The sequence below is a fragment of the Centruroides vittatus genome, unplaced genomic scaffold, assembly GCF_030686945.1.
Source record: "Centruroides vittatus isolate TY-2023 unplaced genomic scaffold, ASM3068694v2 contig_301, whole genome shotgun sequence".
NCBI lineage: Eukaryota > Metazoa > Arthropoda > Arachnida > Scorpiones > Buthidae > Centruroides > Centruroides vittatus.
The window spans coordinates 2,421,116-2,446,848 of NW_027121927.1; the positions used below are offsets into that span (position 1 = coordinate 2,421,116).

At 28.3% G+C, this 25,733-nt stretch overlaps 1 protein-coding gene across 1 annotated transcript in view; it reads left to right on the top strand.

Moving 5' to 3' along the window:
* The first annotated feature begins 2,051 nt into the window (after positions 1-2,051).
* Positions 2,052-25,733, top strand: part of LOC136972766 (potassium voltage-gated channel subfamily KQT member 1-like) — a 97,588-nt gene continuing 73,906 nt past the window's right edge. Inside the window, exons 1-3 of the mRNA XM_067267402.1 lie at positions 2,052-2,264; positions 14,968-15,204; positions 21,154-21,282. Of these exons, the coding sequence (XP_067123503.1) occupies positions 14,981-15,204; positions 21,154-21,282 (353 nt within the window). The 5' untranslated portion in view covers positions 2,052-2,264; positions 14,968-14,980. The remainder of the gene's footprint in view (positions 2,265-14,967; positions 15,205-21,153; positions 21,283-25,733) is intronic.

Consider the following 25,733-nt stretch of genomic DNA (forward strand, 5'->3'; position numbering starts at 1 on the left):
TTTAAAACAGAGTTGAAAGTATGGAGATCGGTAAAAAAAAAGACCCTCCAAGATTTAAAATTTTTGGACTTGGAACACCTTGAAACGTCGAAAAATGCAAAAATAAATGGGGGGAGTGTCCACCACATAAACATACTAACATTCATAAATGTATGAATGTTAGTGTGTTTATGTGGTGGACACGATTTTGTACACCCTCTTTGAAGCTTAATAACGCCTGTGCTTTTTCTCGAAAATTTCTGATATTTTGCAAGGAGATTTTGTGTATTAGTTAGGGGGATTGGTTGGTGCTATTAAATTTTATTGGTTAAAAAGTCGAGGGAATAGGGAGAGAGAGGAGTCATGTGTCATATCTCGAGTAGACTTAATGACGATTTTACTTGTCATTAGCATTTACAATTTTTTTTTTTTTTTATAAAACTCACCCCTACCCTCAAAAGAGTAGGGTGTTTTACAAAAATTTCCATTTTATAATAATTAAAAATATAAAAAAATTTTAATACAATATCACAACAGATAGCGCCACACGCAGTTATAAATGTCACCAGAAAATTTAAGCAACTCGTTGTTGGATTTTTTCCTATTGATTTGAGAAGGCCTTTTGTAAATTTTTTATAGCAATTCGAAAGAAATTTCGTTCCTCATTCCTTCACTTTTGTTTACCAAAACTTCAGATTCAGGGATTTCTATAACAGTTTTCTTAAACTCTTTCCACTCTGTGGTTCTAAGGAAACTTTTTTAACAAACCGATTATGGATTCAGCCAGGTCCATAATGGGGCCTAACATATCCGGACGTACTACCCTCGAAAAATACCTGAGGTTTTTTGACCCGTTAGATTCGATTTTGGGTTACCCAGGGCAATAGGCTGCCACTTTAACCGCTCGGTCGACCGGCCATCTCAAAATCTGTCACATTGTCATCACCAATTGGTGCCGATGTGGAAAATTCGATCTGATTGGAATTTATTTCTAGCTTCACGGGAAAATGTTGCATTTTTTCAAACCGTTTCTTTTTCAAAAGTACTTTTTTAAATATAATTTTCAATATTACTTTCTATTAAGAAAGAACCATTCTATGTATAAAATTTGTTCCAAAAAGAAAAAAATTGGTCAAAGGGGACGGCTCTATCCCCAAGCTTCCTTATAAGCTCTCGACGGCCTTGATCGGAAGCATCCTTAATAGACCAAATCGTCATCGCTCGTACGGCCTAGTATCTTGAGTAACAAATCAATTTAAATTTAATACTGTTTTTCTTATTTTAATTTACAAAAACACCGAAACAGACGAAAGGCAATACATCATCGTGATTAGTGGAAGGTTGACTCTGCCACTCTCGGAGATCCCAGTTCAAGTCCGGCTCAGAAATTTTTTAGTGGATCCATTTATTAATACGTCAGATTATTATTCCGAAAGAAAATTATTTAACAAACTACAAGTAAAAGCTAATCAAATACGTCAATTGCACAGAATTGAAAAAAGCTTTATATTTACATTTCTCATTATTTTTATATCAACTCACTATTGAATACAATAGTTTAATTTTGTATAATGAAATTAAATATTTGCCTGGTAAAAACTAAATACAATTCGTTATCTTTTATTTAAATACGCATTCACTTTCTTAGTAATAAAAAAAAAATAATAATAATATAATAAAACGAACATTTTATATCATACTTTAAATTTTCTACTTTGTTAAATATTACTAAATATAATTACCTATTAACAATATAATGATATATATATATATATATATATATATATATATATATATATATATTTATTTATTTATTTATTTAATAAAGATTAATTTTTAGGATCGATTGTCCCATTTCCCGTCGCGCGATCTAATGGCCATTTTTAGCATATTTTTATGTTTATGTTTTTATTTTATAATATAATAAAAAACTACTTAAAATAGATAAATAAAATGTAATAAAATATCGCCAAAAATTATATAAATAATTTAATTTAATTTGTTTAAATTTTTCGTATTTCAGATTTCTGTGACAATATATAGTCACGTGATTTTATCATCCGGAAAAAATGGATTCGTTATTAGTGTTTATGTTGCCGTAGTTGAACGTGTTAAATGTGAAAAGAACGTTCGGTCGACTTTTATACGCTAGAAATTAACAAATATGGAATATTATTTACACTTCACGGAGAATTTTGATTTTTTCGTCGGTGATGATCGAGTCAAAGATTATATGCTTTTTAATAGATCATTGTTTTCAATTGATATCTTTTCGAGAAAGAAACGTGAGTGAATTATATTTAAAGCCAAGTTATTACCACAATGTTTATTTTAATTATAAATATTCTGAATTTTCAATTGAAACGTAAATAATGAGAGATATAAATTTTACTTTATTCAGGTGATTTATCAGGTAAAAGTATACACAAAAATACTGTAAACTGGGTTTGGAGATTAAATGGTAATGACCTATAAGAAGTAACAAATAAGTAGCTTTTGTCATTTTGAATAAATTGATCAAAATGAAAATTTTCATTATCAATATTTAATGTTTGAAGTACAAAATGCCGAATCAAAGAGAACTAAAATGGTGTTTTCGGTGTGCTGTAGTGTGCGGTAGAAATTGGTTAAGAAGTTTTTCGAGGGATCGATTTAAAATTCTTGAACGGAAACGAAAATAGCGCACCGTAGCTTTTCTTTCTGTAATCTGTATTTTATTTAATGATCGTACGGTATTTATTCATTTAGATATTTGTCTAATGTAGGATTCTTTATCTATTTTATTATGTAAAAAGGAAATGCATATTGTGATTTCTGCAAACAAATGTACAAATATTCAAATATTATACTAAAATTTGTTGGAGATTTAAGATGTCATCTACAAGACGATGGTGCTTTTCGAAACTTGATGTTTGTTGCTGGCATTGCGTTTGGATAACCATGTAAGAAAATTGTAAAATCCATGTACAGAGTAGCTCAAAGTCATGTGTAGAAACTACAGTAAAGCTTTTGCTTTAAAAACGTGTAACTTTTGTTTTGTATAGAAACTAAATGTGTTTTGGACAAACTTCATCTTCAAATTTACTTTTACGTAATTGTTATCCGACGAAATTCTAGAAACTAAATATGTATTATGCAAATGAATCCTTATAACGAAAATATTAAATTACTAACCAAAACAAAGAATGTCACAAAATTTAAAAAGGTTAACATGAAGTACTCTGAAGCATTTTTTGATCAAAAGAAGTCAACATTCTTGATTGGGGGTGTCCTCTTCCAATAAAGAGTAAATTTAATAATAAATACAGTATGTCACAAATATTGAACATAACATTATGTAATATTTCATATTACACATTATAAATAAAAAAATAATAAAAATTATTAAAATCTTTAGGAAATACTTGAGCTAGAACTACAAAATAAGCTCATACAAAAAGTTAGAGTATTATGAAGATAACTTTTATAGAATTTTTAAAAGCATTTATTAATATGATAAAGATTTTTGGGCTGCAAATTGAAAAAATTGTAGACATAAATTCCCACTGTTCTCTGTCCTTAATATCAAGAATAGAATTAGACAGATGAAAATTGAGACTAGATATGGAAAATTTAGGGGCAGGAGGCCCTGACTAACAATATATGAACCTGTTTTGTTCCAGAAGTCATGTTATTTCAATTCAGAAATTTTTCTCTGAAAGGAGTTAAATAAAAATATAATTAAAAATTGCACCATGATATTGTGATGATGTCACATTAAAATAATTACTCATAAACTATTATATATTATTAATAAAAATATACTGTAAGTATTTAAAAGTGAAATGTGTTCTATTTGCTTACATTTTTTTGACAACATAAAATGAAGCTCATTTTATTTAATTATCTAAAGGTTCAAAGAAAAGCTAAAACTATAAATTTGTAGATTGTCTTTTTATAATAAAAATTGTAATGTGAAATAAAATCCAACAAAAAATTGACATCATCTTAATTTATCAAATAATAAATATATTATTTTGTAACAAAAATTACCAATTTATGTAGAAATAGATTTATCTGTTTTTCTTAATGCTTTATTAAATGTATTTATTTAATTTGTATTATTTAATCTTATGCTATATTATTATTTATATGACAATAATGGAGTATATAAGAAAAAGATTCAGTTTATAGAGTATACTAGTGAAATTTCAGAGAAGCTTCAGCATCTAATAAAAATGTGCTTAGAGAAACAAGAAATAGCATAAGATTTAGAAACATGCAACCATCTGTATTTGTATTAAGTACTGGGCTCAAACAGGACAATGCATTGTCATCTCTATTGTTTAACGTTGTATTAGAGAAAGTATACCATCAAGTCAAAGGAAAAAAAGTTATCCCTGCACAATATATGCATGGATATGGATATGCAAACAATAATATTATATGAAATGGCCTGATTGTGGTAGAAGACACCTTTAAAGTACTGAGATGGACAGTGCACAAGTATGCCTACAAATAAGTGAAGAGAAAAAGGAATAACAGTGATAAGAACAAATAGTAAAAACTTTAGGAAGACAAATGAAACATAGTTTAAAGATGTTTAGTTTTTTAATTATCTTGGTACTGATTTTAATAGAAAAACAAAATGAGAGATATGATAAAAGCAAGGATAAATGCTGACAATTGTGCAGTTTTTGCATACAACAGAATCTTCTCATTGTGTTATATATCTTGCAGAATCTACAAACAAACTTGCAGGACCATTATACAGTCTGTGGTGCTATACAGTTCTGAGACATAGAGCACACTCTAATGAGAGAAACCAACTACAGTGATTTGAATAATTTGAAAAATATTCAAATCTTTAAGGGACAATGCAAGTAAGGGATTGAGGAGGAGACATAATGATGAAGTACAGTCTATACAGCTACCCATTACTTACCAATGTCATAAATGCAGATACTGAAATGGGCAGGACACACATTAATGGATGACAACTGAATCAATAAACAAGCAATAATGAGAACCTTGCTAGGCAAGAGAAAGAGAGAATGACATTAATAGAGATGGATTGATTTCCAAAACTTTACAGGAACTAAGAGGAAAATTGTACAAAAAAATCAAATGCAGCAAAAAGATAAAACAACTTGTAATTACTAAGAAAAAAAAGATATAAGTTAAAAAGATAATAGGATGTAAGAATTTCTCTATATTTAAATACAAATTATTAAGACTTTTTTATATATTTTAAAATTATATTTTAACTTAATTAATTAGGTAATCCATAAAGAGATTTTTTTCGAATGAAAATTTTATTTTTAATTGAATTGAAATATTTAATACAGGATTTTAAATTATAGTTGATTACAAAAGTATGGTTGCCAACTGTTCTTCATTGACCTATATTGTCCTCTGTCTGCCTTTTGATTAGTTTTAAGTGTTTGTTTAATTTTACTTTATTATCTCTGAAATATTACTGGCAGACAACATTCCAGTATTTATTCTTCTTATTCTAAACTATCTAAAGTAATAGTTTTGTCTTTATTACTCACTAGAGTAACAGAAAGAAATTGACACTATTATTAATCAGTCAGATAAGCAAACAAAATTTAGGGACCAGTTAGAGTGACATTGTGTAACAATTGGCAATAATTCTAACATTGAGTTTAAAACTCTATTTATTGTCTATTTAATCTTTTATAATTTATGGTTAATCAATAGATATTTATAACAAAGTGCATTATAAATAGAAAGTGCAAAAATAAACCGTCAGTATTAGAAAAATATTTAGTATCAAATAAGATTCACCTGAAGACAACATTTAGAACGCACAATCTGTCTGATCTGAAGATGACATTGTTTGATATTAAATGTTTTTCTAATGCAATACACAGTTTGCTTTTGTCTTTTTATTACAATTGTTGGCATATTGTGATTTTCTTATTCTTTGACATTATAGATGTCTTCCATTACAAAATATGTTACACAATGTCCATGCATTTTTGTCTTTTTTTATACACGAAAGACTACAAGAAAGTTCCATTTGTGTGTGTCACTTTAATCAGTACTTTCCAAAATAAATGTGATTTTTCTGAAATATTGTTTAGGATGTGAATTTATAAATATTAGACATTTTACAATAAATAAAGTAACATACTTAATTTTAATATTTTTATATGACAAAATGAACTTATGGTTCACTGAATGGATGTTTCCTTGTATTACAGATATATATGTAAAGAAGATAGCTTTACAGGCGACATATTTCTCTTGACATGATCTTCAGAATTCAGATTTATTAAATGAAGATGAATAGAAATGAAAAAATTAATCATTTTAATAAAAAATTTCATTTCTAGAATAAATTTTAATTTTTTCTTTGAAATTTTTATTCATTTACGTACTTTGTAGTTCTATTTAAATTTCTCTCTCTGTATTTCTTATTATACAGTTTTAAATGAATATCATTATGGATCTAAGATAAAAAAAATAAAATTTTTGTCTATTTCAAGAGGTAATCTTCAGTTATTGTTGGAATTAATGATACAGCTATCAATTAGATTGATTTATCATCATTTAAATATTTTGAAATATTTACTTTAAAATATATAGTTTATTCAATTTTCAACTGTTGGGTTTTTTAAATTCATATTTCAAATATAAAAAAGCTGTAAGAACATTACTTTGTTAGAATGCAGTTGAAATTGATGAATAACATATTTCAAGCAGACCTCTGATAGGTGTCAAAAACATTTATTTGAATAAAGTGGAGTATTCCTGGAAAAAGTGTTAAGGGTGATTCTTACTCTAAACTAGTAACAGTTTGGAGAAGTTAGAAGTTTTAAATTACTGATAGAAACTGATAGAAGTTTTTAAATTACTTGATACAAATATTTACATCCTCCATCATATCTGCACTGAGTAAAGTTAAGATGAATTCAATTTTTAATCATAAGATAAATGGATTAAATTTATAGCTAGAGAATTAAATCAAGAATGGTTTGACATATTTGAAAAAAAGGAGAAATAAAAATTTAACAATTTATAACTAAAATAATAGTTTTAATTTTATTTGAATATTTTATGATTTAAAGCAGCATTTATTTTTTTGTTGATTATAATTTTTTTCTTATTCAATTTTCTCTCTTGTGTTATGAGTACTTTTCTTATTTATATTCTATTATTATAATGAAATTATTCTTGTACTCTCTTTCTGTTGAGAAAGAATAATTTATAAAAGTCCAATATTTGATTTTGATTTTACAAAAGTATTCTTGGTATTCTTTGTCTTCTTTGGAAAATATTAAAATGACATATTTAGTTAATGAATTTATTTTTGTAGATTATTTAATCTTTGTCTATTCTGTTGTTGTTTTCTACGTACTTAATCTGTTAGTAATAAAAACATTATTTATATATATAATCGAGACGAGTTGATAATAATAATAATAATAATCAGTGCAGAGCCCAAACGGTTAAGAGTTGAAAGTTGAAATTTGGTACACAGTTAGGGTATGTCACGAGAACGCACACTAAGAAGGGGTTTTTCGAAATTCCTCCCCACGGGGGAGAAGGACAGGATTAAAGCTTGTAAATAATAATTAACAAAACCTATTGAATTATTTTAAAATGTTATAAAGGCCTAAAATACAATGTGAAAATTGTTAGCATAATAGCACTGTTTAAATCAGTTTTGGTTTTAATTCTATATGTTACATGTTTTAGAGCCAAAACAATGTAAAACAAAATGAGGTTAAGGAAACTTATGTATAGATGTTCCTGTCCAGATTTATCATTAGTTACACTAAACTAATGATAAATCTGGACAGGAACATCTATTTCTGTTTTTATTATATAGATAGATTCTAGTTTGTTACTCATTATAACATCTGGAATATTAAAAATTATTCAGATAACATACATTCCTTTAGATTTAAGATAGATATATATTGTTTTACTACATTTTATTATTTATAAGAATATTTAACAATAAAAAGATATCAGTTATTTAATGGCTTAAAACAAAAATAATATAAAAATTTTATAGTTATTTCTACTTTTTGGTACCCAATATTATTAAATTAATAAATTATTTTTTGATGTAAAAATTCAAACTATTCCTTAATTAAAGAAATGTTAAATAAGATAGTAGCTGAACATATTTATCCACTGTCTGATTTTAGACTTCTTTAAGCAGCAGATTGTTTCAGATTTAGCTTAATGAGAAAGAATCAAAACATGGTTTAAGTTAAGTTATGTTTAATTATATTATTTATAAATATTATATTATGTTGTTTCTTGCTACTTTTATTTTTCAATTTTTTTTTCTGTTTTTTTTAATTGGAATCATTTTTTATGCTGAACAGAAATAGTTTATTTTAAACATATTTGTATATTTATTAAGTGGTCTTTTTTCATATACTTTTTGATCAGTAAGAAGTGATTTAAATTCAAGAAAACAAAATATTAAAGATAAGTAACAATAGGAATAACCTATAAAAATACTTATCATCAGTTGTTATGTAAATAAGTGTAAAAAAATTAGTGGAAAATGTAAGTTAATGATTTCAACAGTATGAGTTACAAAGGAAAGCCTTTGTAATTTTATATTCCAAAAAATATATAAATATTCCATAGAATGAGTGAAATAAATGATTTTCAATTAATCAATATTTTTTTCAGCTAGAAATAATGATATTAATTCCAATTATATTGACAAAAATTTGTTTATTTATTTTTGTGCATTATTAATGTCTTGATTTTTATTATTGACTTACATTGATTTTACATTTAATATAAGATTGTTCAATCTTATAAAAAAAAACTTCTCTCTTTTGAATAACAAGCTAATAATAATGATTTTGCTTTTTTTCTTTTTAAATTTTTATATCATTCGTAAAATTTCTCTAGAGAAAAAATCTGGACAACTGCCAGCCAAACAGATGCTTTTGATTGCAGTTCCTGCACAAATACCAGTATTAAACATTTAAAATTTATTTTTTCCTTAGTATCAAATTGCTCAGCTGAAATTGTATTCTATAAAAATGTCATTAGATAAAAATTCATTTTTTTAACTACATGAACATCAATGAAATATTGTAACAGTAAACAAAGCCTTTATAATCCAGTAATAAAACATTTTGCTGCATTATAACAATTTTTTTATTCAAATTGTTTGAAAGTTTTTCAGTATAATTTGTTTTTGTCCAGTAGAATATGTGTATAGTTAAAACATACAACACCTTTAACACATCCAGTATTTTTTAATAAATTTTTTTTAAATTAAAAAAAAAAATTTTTAATAAATTTTTAACAGCTTAATATAGCTTATTAATCTTGAATAGCTTAATAGCTTATTCAAGACACTTTGAAGGAATTGGCCTACATACGAAGGGTGGCTGCACAGCATGGATACCAAAGGGGTATTGTTGGTCGTCGAATTACTAAATTGCAGAAGAATAACTGGCAGCACAATGACTGGGATCTACGAAAAACGGTTGTGTTGAGCTATACGCCCTTTCTTAATAAGGTTGTCAAAAGTGTGGCCAGGGAGAGGAACCTTCGTGTAATTTACAAGCGCAATCCAACGATTTACCGGCTATTGAGAAACGACGAGGAGAGGTCACTCGAGTGAGTTAACAGGGGTATATTCGATACTGATAAAGGATCATTGTTTTAACACCAACCTGGTGTACGTAGGCGCCACGTTACGTAACCTGAAGCAGAGGATAAAAGAGCATGAATACTCGGTAAACAGAAGCAGTGACAGCACGGTCCTAGCGGCTTTTGCTAGACAGCAGGGTATAACAGTACACTGGGATAGGGCCGCCATCATAAGAGCCACTCAATCCAGGCAGGCTATCAAATACATGGAAAAAATAGAGATACATAAAGTGCAGTTATCTACACTTTGCATCAACCACAGAGATGCAGATGGCCTATCATCTGCCTGGAAGTCACTTGTTGAATAGCGTTACGCTTTGGCATGAAAAAAAAGGAGGAGCCTACTACGGTTTTATCTTATTCCTGTATTTATTGCCTTTCATTCGTTTCTTATATTCTGTTTGTAGCATGGTCCCGTCTATGTGCAGTTGAGGTTTTTTGTAAATTCGAATTTGGTTTGCTGTTGTTGTTCATTTTCACTGACGAAGGCTGATTAATGCAGCCGAAAACGTTATTAAGCTATTAAAAATTCGTACTGGATATGTTAAAGGTGTTGTACGTTTTATTTCTGTTCCAGTAAGTGTTTATTTGTTTTATTTATGTGTATAGTTTTTCTATTACTAAAAAAAAAAAATCAGAATGAGTAAAATAAAATATTAAATTATTTTATTTTATTGAATGAGTAAACTGGTAAAAAGTAAACTTTACAGATTATGACATGCTCAGTATAGAATCTATTAACTCTAATAATTTTTTCTGCTTTTTATATTTTAATGAATGTTTATTCTTAAGGCACAATCCTCAATGATTGAGATGCTGCGTCACAGCACCAATGATTTATTGTTAAGGCTTTTTGGCTGCAATTTGAAAAAATTGTAGACCTATAAATTCTCACTGTTGTCTATCTCTGTCTTTCCTTAATCTTGAGAATGGTGTTAGATACATGAAAGCTGAGATCAGGTATGGAAACCTTAGGGGTAGGAGGCCCCAATTAACTATACATGAACTTCTGGTGCAAACAGTCATTATTTCAATTCAAAACTTCCCCTGAAAGGGGAAAGTTTTGAATTGAAATAATGGGTTAGGTTTTCCTTACTACAAGCTTATTTATGTATTGTTTGTTATATATAGATGTTGTTTGTAAAACCTAAATTTGTCAGCTGTCAAAGAACATATTGCTTATTACTCTTATTTGATTTTATTTGACCATACTGAATTCAGCTCTATAACTTAATTGCCAAATCTTACATTCCTAAAAACAGTTAAATCTTTAGTAAAATACATATAGTTGTGTTAGCAATTAGCATCTATCAAAATATTATAAATAATTTCTAAAAGTTTCTACAATTATTGTTTGAGTTAAACTGATAACAAAATGTTGCATAATCATATTCAAATTGGACAGTCATTTGTCATGATCAATTTACATTGGCTGGTTGCTGTTTGCAGTAGTAGTATAACATATTAATTGCTAAATACAATTCAAGTTGTACTTGTCAATCTCTTACTTGATGCTACTTACATGTCTTGTAAACTGTAATCATGCTTTTTAGTGTCACACCCAGAAGGGAGTCAAGGGACTCTGGCATACTTCAAAGAAAAAGTAAAACAAACAACAGTAGAAAATTTTCCAAAAATAAACTCCTCAAAAATGAAATTGCAAAACCACAAAGGAATGCATATAGCCACATACAAATTGAAGGACCAGTAGAAGTGACAGAGATATGCAAATGATTAAGTTTTTGTACATATCAGGTCATGTGGTACCCAGTTTCAGGCTAAAAGGCCAGCAACCAGCTCAGGCCATAAAAGCTATCAGTGACAGTTTATGGCAGCCAAACTTTCAAAACAATGTAGAAAATGTCTTGAGACAATAGTGAGCTGAATATCACCAATTAATGGCTGGGGATTGAGACCTTATCCTGGAGCTGCATGACCTCAGTTTGTCGATGCATGCAGTTGTCATGCTTGTTGGGCATGACTTGAGTCCATTCAGCAATGTGTAACAATGGATGCAGGAACATCTGAGAACATTCAGAAGAGGGAGTGGATTGCTCCAGTGTACAACAGAATACACAGACTGGCAGATTTGCCGAATGGCCTGTTGAGACCCATTCATCATGGGACATGCCATCTGAAGCCACCTGTCTCCATCAACAGATGCGTCTGTGTCCACCCAAATCATTTGTAACAGGTTACATGAAGTCAGGCTGGATGCATCGCAACCAGCAACTGGGGTGCCATTAACTGCTTGACATGGCTGCACTCCTGACATAGTAGGCCTAGTGGATCACAACTGGACCACTGAACAATGACATGTGGTGACATTTGATGATAGGGAAGCTGTGTTTCCATAAAAATTATAAACAAATACTGGAAATGACAAAAATAAACAGTTATTTATTTTAATTCTAAAATAGATATATTGACATGAAACAAAGATATGAAAAATTGTTTATGAAAATAATCGCACAATATATATTATATTTTAGAAAATACAAGGGAAGCAAGCGGTACTTCCACGGATTGCATGCCACTACCACTGTATGATGTCAAGTATTGTTTACAGATGAATCCCACTTCTGTCTGCAGAGGAATGATGGCCATTGATGTGTGTGGAGAAATCCTGGGGAATGCTACATGCCAGCCCTTTTCACCAAACATCACACTGGCCCGATAACGGGCATCATGTTTGATCAGTAGACAACCCTGGCCCACATTTCTGGTACTCTGACAGCAGACCAGTATGTCACATGAATTGTGGGGCCTGTGGTTCAGCCACTCGTGCAGGCTGCACCCAACATAATGTTCCAGCAAGACAATGCCTAACTACATGTTACATGGTGAACTCTCATCGGCCTGAACAGAATTCACATCTTTCCCTGGCCAGCAGCCTCACTGAATCTCTCCCTCATTTGAACATTGTCTGACATGAAGTGCACTGGGGACCACTGCCACCTATCTTAGACAACATGCATGTGCCACACAACATGCCACAGTGGGCATAGCTTGAGAAGGGATACCTCAGATAACTATTAATTACCTCATTGATAGTATTCCTCACTCTGTAGTAGCCTCTAAAGCTGCCCATGGGGGGGTCAATATTCTTTACTGAATAAATAGGTGTCTGTTGCATATCTTTGTTCTTTTAATAATTTCCATATTTCTGTCACCTCTACCAGTCCTGCAATGTTCATGTGGCAATCCACATTCCGTTATGATGATATGATTTCACTTTTAAAAAGTGTATTTTCTTAATTAAAATTCAATTTTTGATTTATATTGTATTGTATCTGCTACTTATGAATTAGCAGTCAGATAAGGTGGAAATTTTATTGAATTTGCATTAAAAATTTTTTATCCATTCAAATCGGCTTTCCAAGATTAAATCGTGAGTGCACCACTGGTATCTTTAGCAAAAAGATAGCTTCTCTTGGCATATTCATAGCATGTTTTGTGACATTTTATCTTTATTGAATACTCAATATGTCTATGTTTTTTATCTTCTCCTATTTGGCATAAGTTTATTTTCAAAATTTTTAATAATTGATACTTGATTCTACTGCAATACTTTGTCTAGACTGTTTGTTGTATTTACTATTTTGTATTTTTAAAATATAAAAAAACTGTAAATGTAACTTTAAATGTTTATTTAAATTTTTGTTCAACTTACAAAGCCATTCATTCCGAAGAAGACATTTTGTAATGTCAAAGGCATTTGAACTATATATTTTTTTGAATATTTTGTGATTATTTATCTGAACTTTTCAACCAAAAAATTGAATTGCAGACTGTTTCATATATCTTGGCTAGACAATGCACAGTACATAGTTGGGACTCCAAAAGTTTTAAAAAGTTTAAGATCTCCTTTTTGTTTACACACAGTGACCTTGTGAAAGATTACTGAAGGAAACATTATTTGACAATGTTCCCTTCAGTTCTTAACTGAAGAGAACTGGTCCCTGCTAGTGTGCATTTTCATAGCATGGCCAAGATTTGTGAAATGAGTTATACCTTTATTGATAACTAATTTGATATATGCCGTTTTATACATTGAAATTTAAAGGGTCATTATTTCTTTTATATAACAAAACACAATATATTCAGTATTGCTAAAAACTGAACGTTTTACTCAAAGGAAATCTTAGTTATAAATCAGTCATTAATTTATTAATGTCAAATTAAATGTATGTAATCTACTGTTTTCAGTTTTTCTAAGTTTAATTAATAATATGGTGAAACCTCAATCTATTGTTCTCAGATGTATTGCTTTTCCAGAAACATTGTTCAATTTCTAGCATGCCTGCACAAATAGGATTTATGCAGGGACACCATAGAATGAATAAAAAAAATCCTTTAATACTAGAAGGTAGAATTTCTATTTTTTAAAGAAATTTGATGATGAATTCAAAAGATGCAGAAGTATTATAACTTAAATTACTTGTATTAGTGTAATTTAAGAACAGAATAAACTAATGTAACATTTCATAATAGTGAAAGTTAAATTCACATTTCAGTTTGATGTATATAAAAGTTTGATTTTAAATAATAATGAAGCTGTTTGAAAGAAATAAAATATTGTTTTAAAATTTAATCTGTTAATTTTTCAGAACTATATTATTTGCTCACTGTTGTCAAATATAAATACAGATTGTATTTTAGTCATAACACAACAAAATTTTAACAGATAAATTTTAATTTTTTTTAATTGAAAATTCTTTGAAAATCCAATTAACATGTCAACATCTGATAGCTGATTGGATTATGCATTTTGACCTAGTAACTCAATTGGAAATATCTATTGGATCTACATTTCTGTATTAAGATCAGTTGAATTGTTTTTAACTTTTTGTTTATAATTTCTTCTTGTATCGATTCCAGCCATCTTTGGACCACGTACAAACAACTAATTATGACTTGCTTTTCCCTCTTTCCTTTCCTTTGTTCTTTTTCCTTTCTTTCCAGTACTTCATTCTATCACTCTGTTGTTGTCTTTGCTCCTGAGTGAAGATTCTTCCATGTCTGTTATTCTCCTTTTCTTGAAAACCCTTGAAGTTCTTTACTTTGTTTCTAAATCTTTCCCTGTTCTGGATATCTTCTTCAGATACGTCCATTACTGCCAGGTCTTTTTGGGTATCATTGATCCATTGATTCTTATCCTTATTTATAATTTATTATTTATTAAAACATAAATATTTTAAAAAATAATTGGAAAATTATCTATAATTTATTGTATTGTAATATTGATAAATAATATAAGTTTTTCACATTATTTATCGCAGTTTATTTAAAATATAATTAATAATAATCTCAAATATTAAAGTTATAATGTTTTATTTTTAGATAATGCTATCTAATGTGTGCAGTACTGAGTATGACTGCGTCTCCAACATTAAGATCAGTGTCTCCTAAAAAATCTATTCTTAAACAAGAAAGTATTGCATGCCAGAAAGTACAAATTGAAATGGCTGATACTACTAATGATAAATCTCAAACATCTCAAGTTGGAGATGCAAATGTCAGTAATTCTGATTCTTACATGAGTAGTATGCATGTTGATCTTAAGCCTGTATATGATCGGTAAGCAAAATTTAATTTAATAAAATAGTTAAATCTACCAACTGTATTACATATTTTTGTATTAGTTTTTTTAGATTTTAATACAAACACTCGCATTTCAAATAAACAAGAACACATATTAAAGAAAAGAAATTCAGTGTTTTATTAATTTTATGTAATTAAAAATAACACCTCCATATTGTTTTTAATATATAAATAATACATTTTATATAATTTAATATAAAATAAAAAAATAATCTTAATTAGAACTTCAGATTTTTTTAAATTAAAATGTACCTGAAATATTTGTTTTATTCTTAATATTTTCTGATGAGCTAACATTTTCAGTAAAAAATTGTAAATTTTATTTTTATTTTTATAGAATTAGAATTAATTAAGAATTTTTGGCATAATCAAGTAATAATTAATGCTTCATGTCAGAAATATTTTTAAGTTGATTTCAATTCCAAAACTATCGTACAGTAGAGATTTTGAAAAAGGATTGAGGGTTCAGTAGAAAAAACAGTATAGATGACAAATATTAAAACCTGATAAACTTTAACATTGATTTAAAAACACGAGACAAAATAATTGCAACTTTGAATTATCGAGTTTCAAATTATCCAAGATTTACGTATTCCTGTACAATATGCCAAATGCCATGTAACTGACATAATTTATTAAACAAACAGAATATGGCTACACATACAGAATGCTTTTTTTGTTAATTAATAATAATTACTGCAATAATAATAATAAACTATAGGTAAACAGCACATGTCTGGTGAGAACCTCACAGGTTGCCAGATAGGTTTTATAAAAATTAAAGCAGAATTTTTCGAAATGTAGCCCAAATTATTTTTAAAGTGGTCCAAAAGTAGTAAATTGCCCAAATTTAGTATCCTAGAGCCCTACAAATATCTCTATCTGTTACTTGTAGCTCAATTTTGCAATCTCAAAAACCAGCTGATTTTATAAGAGGGAAAAAAGTAGTCCATGGGTAAGGTGACACCCGAAATTGTGTTACTGTAAAAGCAAAGACCAGATTAGAGTTGTTCTTGGTCTGTTGTACTCTTATAGCAGGGGTGTGAAGGGTGTCAAACTGGCACCACAATGGGCTGCATGCAGCCCCCATTGTGATTTTTCATGGCCTGTGACCACAAAGCTCTGAAATTAAATAAAATGGGTGACAGATCAATATTAATTGATAAACATCTATCTTCCATAATGAAGATTTTTCTCAGTCTTTGAATTCAGATATTGGAAAACTAGGAGGAGGAAGATAGTGCTGGCAAGTTTCCAGTGAAAACAATTAATTTTTGTTTTATAAATATGTACATTAAATAAAATAAATGTTTAAATAAGAGCAATACTATAACAGTTATATATTGTTGAGTTGAATTCATTGAACTACAGTAGAGTGTCGTTTATCTGAAAGCCGGTTAACCGAAAGCTTTCCAGTCGGACTGTGTCGTGCTGACTCGAATGTTTTTGATACTAGATTAACTTCTAAAGTATAATTTTTTTGTTTTTATATTTTTCAATATATTTATTTTGTTTGTACAAAATAAAGAAATAATTTTTAACAATACAATAGTCTCGATTATTATTATAAAAATTTTCGTTAGGCTTAAAATCGATGAAAATTCAACATGAAGCAACATGCAACCGAGAAAAATTTCAACCTGGGATAGGTTAATATATTTTTTCGCACATAATCGGTTATCCGAAAAAATCAGTTATTTGAACAACCCCAGTTCCCAATTGATTCAGATAAACGACGTTTTACTGTACATAATATGTTTTAATTGCCCTATCTATATTCCTGCATTCTCACTTCAAATTATAATTTTAAGAAAATTTTTAAATGTGATGTGGCCTGTATGAATCTTATCAGTCACATTAATGGCCCATTGTTTAAATGAGTTTGACACACCTGTCTTATAGCATGGAGGCACTTCCATCTAAATGAATGAATTAGCATATGCTTATAACAGTTCAGACAGAATTTTCACTTCAGATTTTGAATTAGCTGTATTTCAAACTAACTGAATTCCTTAATATGTAAATATAACCTCAGTTAGGACAAAAGTATGGTTACGAACTAATGGGATTTTAAACTATCTGAGTTCAAATTAACAAGGATTTCTTGTAGATATATTTACTTGCATATTACTGTCATTTATTATCCTTTTATTTTTAAATTAATATTTTGTGTATTTTTAATAAAGATGATGTTTTGTCATTTATACCACTTTCTCAATCATCCTTTCACTTCAAAAAATTCATTACAAACTAATACTATAATGATAAATAATACTAAAAACTTTTAAGTAAGAAATGTTGACTTTGAACTTGATTTATGCATAAATGAACTTGATAAATGACAATGAACTTGATTTATGCATAAATCAATTAAAGTTGTTTATTGCTAAATGACAGCATTATATTTTTTGAAAAAATTTTAAAATTAAGCTTTTTTTTTAAACAAACTTTCCTCCAGTAATCTTTATTTTTTTTTTATAGATTTAGCAATTTTTATGCATTTTTTTATGGATGTAATTAATGTTAGATCAATAAATGCCATAGACCCATAATTTAATCTACTCTTCTCTTCTTTTATTCTTGCTATTGAACTATCATTATGTATTTGTAGAATTATAGATATTACATAATCAATCAATCAATCAATCAATCACTTTATTGTAATAAGGTTACCTTGTTACAGGGGGATCTAGTAGTTAATATTACAATTTGATTTTAACTTTGCTGAAGATTAGTTACATAGTTCTTGGATATACAAAGAATCTATGAGCGTTATCGCGTTAGTTTCAGCTTGAACATCTTTTTATACGTAAACAACTTAAGTTATACAATACTTCTTTTGTTGCTATGATTGATTTTACAACATTTTAGTTATATAGGAGAAAAAATTGTAGATCTTATACATACTAATTATCGATAAATTGTCAAGACAGGATCTAAAATTTCGTCCGTGAGTAGGTGCAAAAATTTCTTTTGTTTGAAATTTACGTTGAGCATCTTCAATAGCTAAGCGCGCTGTTAGTAAATGATATAGAGAAAAAGGCCGAGATTTACACCAATAACATTCCCTAGCGAAGTCAATGTATACGTTGTCTATCAATATTGAACTATAATTAAGCCGCATCTGAAGTAGCGTACGCTTTACATTTAGGTTAGAATTTGCCGTAGCAATGCACGATTGAGATGGAATATGTAACATATTCAGATACCAATGGTGATAAGTTGAATTTAATATAGCGACTTGATCTTTAGCAATAGATTGTGACAAAGCATTGTTCATCATTAAGGAGTAAGCATATTTACAGTTGATTTCGTTTGAGTTAAGCAACAAGTTTGAAATACCATAAGACTGAATTATCTCATTGAATCTTTGATACCATGTACGATAATTATTGACTGAGATTTTACTTTGATTTGCCATTTCGAGAAATAGAAATTTTATATTATCATCTTCAGTGTTTAGTATCCGGAAGTAAAATTTTAGTAACCGATTAAGAAATAGAGGAAAGAGTTGATATTGGTTTATTTCTGATCGAATTGCGTATCCAGGAACCGTCTGCTCAATATGAAGGAGTTTGCGTAAAAAAATAATATGATATTTCTCCAAATCTGAATAAAAATCCAAAGCCCAAATGGGTCTAGCATAATAGAGTGCTGGAACTATAAATGAATGGAACATCTTCAAGTGAATTTTTAAATTCGAAATCCTTAATCTTGATGCTAGATATATAACATTATTAATAAGTTGGTTAATTTTGATATTGAGTTGGTCTAGATGTGGGTGGAATCCACCGTCCCAGTTGAAAGTAATTCCTAAGTATTTGATTTGGTTAACCACATCAATCGGTTGGTTATTTAAATAGAAACTTTTTTCTTGGTTTGATATTTTTACATTTTTTCTAATTATGAGAATTTTAGATTTTTCAGTGTTAATAGTTAAACAGATGGTACTTAAGTAATCATTGACTAAATTGATTTTACGTTGCAAAGTAGATCGGGTTGGAGCTAGTAACACCAGATCATCAGCATATAGGATGTAATGATAAGTGCGGCCATTAATATAAATTCCTTCATTGTCGTTGGAAAATAGATGGTCAATTTCTCTGATGTATAAGTTAAATAAATAAGGTGACAGAGGTTCGCCTTGGAGTAATCCCCGGTGAATTTTTATATCCGGATAAATTTGATTATTATGAACTATATTAATGGTATAAGATGAAAATAAACACTTAATTACATTACAGAATTTGGTACCGGCCCCTAACCTTCTTAGCCTATCAATCAGGATGGAAATATGCACGGAGTCATATGCTTTGGAAATGTCAATAAAGGCAGTAAAAATCTTTCTGCGCTTACGCTGGAGATAATTTTGAATTATTAACAATAATAGAAAAATAGCTGACTCGGTTCCTTTTGATTTAGTGAAAGCATACTGATATTGTGAATTTAAACCTTGTTTGAAAGACCAGCTTTGAAATCGAGAGGTTAATATTGAGGTGAAACATTTTCTTAAAACGGATAATAAAGCAATAGGGCGGTAATTTTTGGGATCTGTTCGGGTTCCTTTTTTATAAATCATTAGAATTTTTGCTGTACTCCAAGACTTTGGGTATTTTGAGTGGTTATAAAAGTGATTAAATAGGTCAAGAAGAACCTGCTTGCCGGATGGCGGAAGTAATTTAATGAATTTATTTGTAATTTGATCCGGTCCGGGGGATGATTTCGGTTTTAGCTTCCGGATCGACACTTCAAGCTCCTCGGCAGTAATCTGTAAATCGAATATTTCGTTTACTGAATTTGTAACTTCGATCATTGGAGAAATACTTTTTTCTGTAAATCTATTATAAAAAGTGATCCAGTCAGAAAATTCAATATGAACTGATTGTTCTATATTCGGCCGTCTCAGTTTCTGTATCGTTGACCAGAATATATCATTATTTTTATTTTCTAATATTTTTTGTTGTAACTTTTTGAAGTAATTTAGTTTTTTGGTTTTTAATAGATTGAAATAAGTAATTTTAAATTGCCGGTATTATTTAAAGGAATCGGTTGTAGATAGTCTTCTAAACTGGTGTAATGCTTTAGTTTTTTTATTTTTTAACTTGATACAGTCAATGTTGTACCATGGGTTTTTTGGACCATGAATTTTCGGATTTTTGATCTTCTGGACTTGAATAAATTCTTTTAGGATGCCTTCGAATTTAGAATAATACTCTTCACCGTCTAGCAATCCTTTAGATACTAAATTATTCATTTTACTGCTAACTTGAGCTTGAAAACAATCATAATTATAAACGGTTGTCTGGTAGTATGTATTTACTTGTCCACTATTGAAGTTGGCTTTTAGCCCGAATATAGATCTGACTGGAAAATGGTCCGATGAATCAGAGTTTAGAACTCGGAGTTCGGAACATAAGTCCACAAGCAGTTCTGAGCAGATTATTAGATCAATAGTTGACGTACCGGTAGTAGTAACACAAGTATATTCTGAGGGGAAATCCTTTTCAATTCTTCCATTGAGTATGAATAATTGTGTTTGTTTCATTAGCTTGAGGAGATGATTTCCCAATTTGTTATATTTATCATCTTTAGATTTACGGATATTTTGTATTTTTATGTTCGGTCCCTTATAGTATAAGTCCATGGTTTGTGCGATACGGGCATTAAAATAGATATTACATAATCATATTATTGAATGTTATGTAAATTTACTTACCTATTTGAGTTTTTATTGAAAACAGATAATAAAATGTTTCTGAAAAATACATAATGTTAGTAAAAAGTTTTTCTAAATTGAAATTTGGAAAAATTTTGAACTGGAGATTTATAATTGTTTTCAACAAATATATATTATCTATGTTTATTAAACATGGAAATGACATATAAACTGTAATTTATTTAATTTTTAAATTTATTCTTATTTAGTTCTACTTGGAGGACCTGTTATGTATTTCGTGAAGGAAGAAAAAATATAAAAATGACATTTCAAGGAAAAGTTTATAATTTTTTGGAAAGACCAACTGGATGGAAGTGTTTTGTTTATCATTTCACTGTGTATGTAACAACTTTATTTATTTAAATCTTGATTTATTTAATAAATAATTATCATAGTTATCTAATTTAATTAAATGATAGATAATCAATTATTTAAATTATCAAAAAATTTTAAAATTTTTCTAAATTTATAAATTTGTATCAAAATGTTACAAATTTATAAATTTTTGTGTGATAGCATAACTTTTTTAAAGTTAGACAGTTTATAAGTGAATTAATAATTTTATTTATAAAATAAACAAACACATACAAGTGATTAATAAACATTTCAGATATACAAAACACATTTACATTTCATTTTAAAAACTGTGTCATTAAAATATTCATTTCATATTACAATAAATCTTTAATTAAATTAACTAATAAAGAAACTGTATCACTTGCAAAATATATTTAAAATTACACAAAAATATCTCAAAGTGAAAGACTTTCATTAGAAAATATTATAATTTCTACTAATATAATAGAGTTAAATGTATAGGTAGTGATTTTGCTTATTGTAATCACATTGGATCAAGATTGTTTTGATAATAATAATTAGCTGATAACAATAACCAGAAGCTGTCATCTTTACAGAGCATGTATTTATTCTACAACAGGGGTAGTGTAGTCAGCCAGTCAATTGCAAACAGGTTAATCTGATTACAATAACTGGCAAGATTTTATATAGGAAATATAGAAGTGATTTGGGAAAACAGGCTTTGATTATATTAAGTGGCTGACAATGTTAATTAGTGATCAAGCAGTGATTATTTTTAATAGTAATTTATCATAAACATTATCATTTCTGTTATTTATATTGTAATACTTAGATAATTTAATTGTAAAATACTAATTAGAAATACATTACTATAATTAATTTGAAAAAATACATCATGTATAATTTACATAATTGCTGTTCATGTTTTGATTATACATTAAGATTTAGATATGAAATCTTGAATTATCTGCCTTTTTTACTATTTCTGTCATATGTAAAATAATGTGTTTAAAATGTTCTTTTGTATATTAGCAGTTTGTTTTTTGAAATATTTTATTTTAAAATTTTTAGCATGAATTTAATAAAAATAAATAGATAACCATTCACATTTTTTCTGTATAAGTGAAAATTTCAAAATTGTATAGCTTTAAAAGTATAAGAATATAAAATTTAAATCAATAATTAATAAAATATATTTTGCATTTATCAAAACAAAATAATTAAGGGGCTTTAACTATAAAATAATATGTTAATAAAAAGAAGTTTGTGAAATTAATTAATTGGAATATTATTCTTAATAAGTTTGATATGTTAAATAACTTGTAAAATTTCATTAATAAAGGATGTTATTTAGAATATTAATTAAGTGATGATACATATGTGAAAGAATTAAATTTCAGGACATTATACTTTTTAGTTTGTTTAGAATTTATATCTAACAGAATGTCTTGTACCAAACTAACATTGCCCATAAGCATATAAAAAATATTGAATATATTATATAGCAGGGGTGGCCAACTTTTGTGTACATAAGATCTACTTTTTATCTTAAAAATGTGTCGCGATCGACTCGTTGTCGTAGGCATAGTCTAAGTGGCGAGGGGGGTGTGAAATACATACTACGTTTATACACTGTGCTTCAGTACGAGGTGCACTCCTGCGAACTATGGGTAGATAAGGAAAATATATGTTCAAAACTATTTTTTATTTTTTAAATCACTTATTAAATTTTGAAGATATAAGCTCATAAAGAAAATAAATTTCCAGACCCAACTTTTGATATTTGCAGTTACGAGTTCATTCTGTACAGGCGGCACCTAAAAAAAATCTATTTTTCGACACTTTCAAGATAGATTTTTATTAACTTAAAATATAATTTAATTTTTTTTATCAATTACAATGTGTAAATTGTGGTACTATTTGTTTGTAAACTTGAAAAAGTTGTTATAAAACTGCACAGTACGGCTGATAATTTGATTATAAGATTTTACTTTCGCGATTTTTTTTTGGGCGAGGAAAATTTATCATGGAAGAATGATATAAGATTTTTAGACTTATTTTTTGCTAATCTATCAATAGCTTGCGGGAGTGCTCTTTGTACTGAAACGCCCTGTATATCTACCTACGTAAAAAACAACGTAATTATTTAATGGGCCAAAAACTCACGTCCAGGGGAATTAAAACAACATGAGTAATTATTAACAATATTTATTAATTCAAATTAGCTACTGATAAAGACAGATTTAGAATTTATTTTATTACGTTACATTAATGGGAGGACTGAGTTTGCATGTCTCTTACCAAGGAAACATAATTAGGTGTATATCCTGACAAAGATAATAATAATGATTCTTCAGTATGGGAATCAGTAAGGACAGAATGTTTAGTCTTCATTAACTTTAAGTATGAAAATGCCAGTTCACACAGGTATGTAGTTCCGAAACAGGAATAAATATATTTGCTACATTTGGTGATACTGGGATATTTTTCTCAATTGACGTATTTCCAAAAATCGAAAAATATAGAGGTCTGTTGCCAAAAACGCTCACCTATCAAGTAAATAGATAGGTAAGAAAAGCCATAATTTAATTTAAAACATAAAGAACAGGTATTTACATTTTAAACAAATGAAAAATTGAAACTCAACGTTGTCACCATGGATAAATAATATTGATTAATAATAATAATATTGTTAATACTAAAGAAAAGAAGCTATTGCATGACAGTATCAAATATTCAAGCTAAATGGCTGTGTTTTCTATGAGTCCAGTCATAACTGCATGCATATTGTTGGTTTTACACGTTACGTTCACGCGTTGCATTCAGTTACAAGTGTAACACATTAAGTCAAGACATCGCGAGCGATCGACCAAAATTGGCATCGCGATCGACTTGTTGGCCACCCCTGTTATATAGTATTAAAGAAGTTCTAATTTTGAAAGTTTTTGGATTAATTAAATGCATTATTCAACTAAAAAAATTTTTTTGTATAATTCTTACTAAAATAGAATATCAAACTCTCCATAAAAATATCTAAACCAATTAATAATTTAAATACTGACATTTTTTTGATGCAAAGTATTGTGAAATATTATTTATCTAAAGTTATTTAATACAGAACTTTTGTTGAATTAAATAGAATAATAATTTAATAAATAAAAATAAAATTTTTAAATAATTATAGAGGAATCAGGAAAACAATAACTTTAAAAAGATATGTCTGTTTAAGCATTTTATCTTTTATAAATAGAAGTAAAGTCAACAGGTTTAGTTTTGAATAATTAATTAAACTGTAAAAATGGGTTTTTAATTTAAATCTTTTCAAATCTTTAATAATGTGAGTATTTTGCTTAAATACTTTCGTTTGATTTCTGTGTACTGTTATTTTTTTAATCTTATATTCTATCTTATAACATATGATAAGAAACATAAATTGTATTGTTAAAAATAATTATAACTCTAATTTATAAATAATATAATTTATTTATTGAATATATTATCATCTATTAAATAAAAGTTTTATGAAATGAGACACTATTTCCATGAATTCTTATAGAGAAAATTATAATTCATTTTTGGATTCTAAAAATCCAAATATGTAAAATGAAAATAAGATTAATAAATGATGTAAAAATAATGACAATTAAAAAAGATGTATGAATAAAATCCTTATTTCTATGTTTTGGTGAAATTTGGTTAAGTTTAGATGAATAAGATGATTTTTCTATCAGTAAAATGTTTGGTATCTATTTATGCAAAATTAATTAAATTTCATCAAAAATATGAAAATAAGAATTTTTGAACTTGAGACAAAGAACCAATTGCACTTACATCAGAGGTGTTAATTGAGAGAAACATCTGCAATCTTATGAAACATATATACTTGGAAAGATTACACTCACTATTTCTTGTATGCATTGCTTAGCTTATAAAGACAAGGTGACAACTAGATTAGGATGTGATAGATGGATGGACAATAAGGAAGCTAACACTTTTTCTAGATAAAGTTTCATTACTATTCAAAATCACCCAGACAATAATTTTATGAAACCAGACATAACAGACAAATAACTTTTATTGTGGAATAATAACAAATACTTTTATTGTGGAAACTAAAACCCACAGGATTTATCTGTAAGTTTGTGTGTGTCTTTCTCCACAAAATCACCTAAACAGTTTAAAATGTAACAAAATTATTCATTGCACTGTAAAAAATTTCTTTTTCTATGGCTGCAGCCACTTTGTGATGACAGCTTTCACTTCATCTCTACAATGACTATGTATATGTTCCTTCAAATGTGAAGAAATTCAAAAATCAGAAGAGACCATATTCAGGCTGTTCAAGGATGTCATGTAGTTTGGAGCTACTCAATATACTTTACAATTTTCATCACTAACATTTCTTCATTCACTTGTTAACTTTGATGGTAATGACAGTCTCCATATACCTTTCTAAGCTGAATGGATTTCA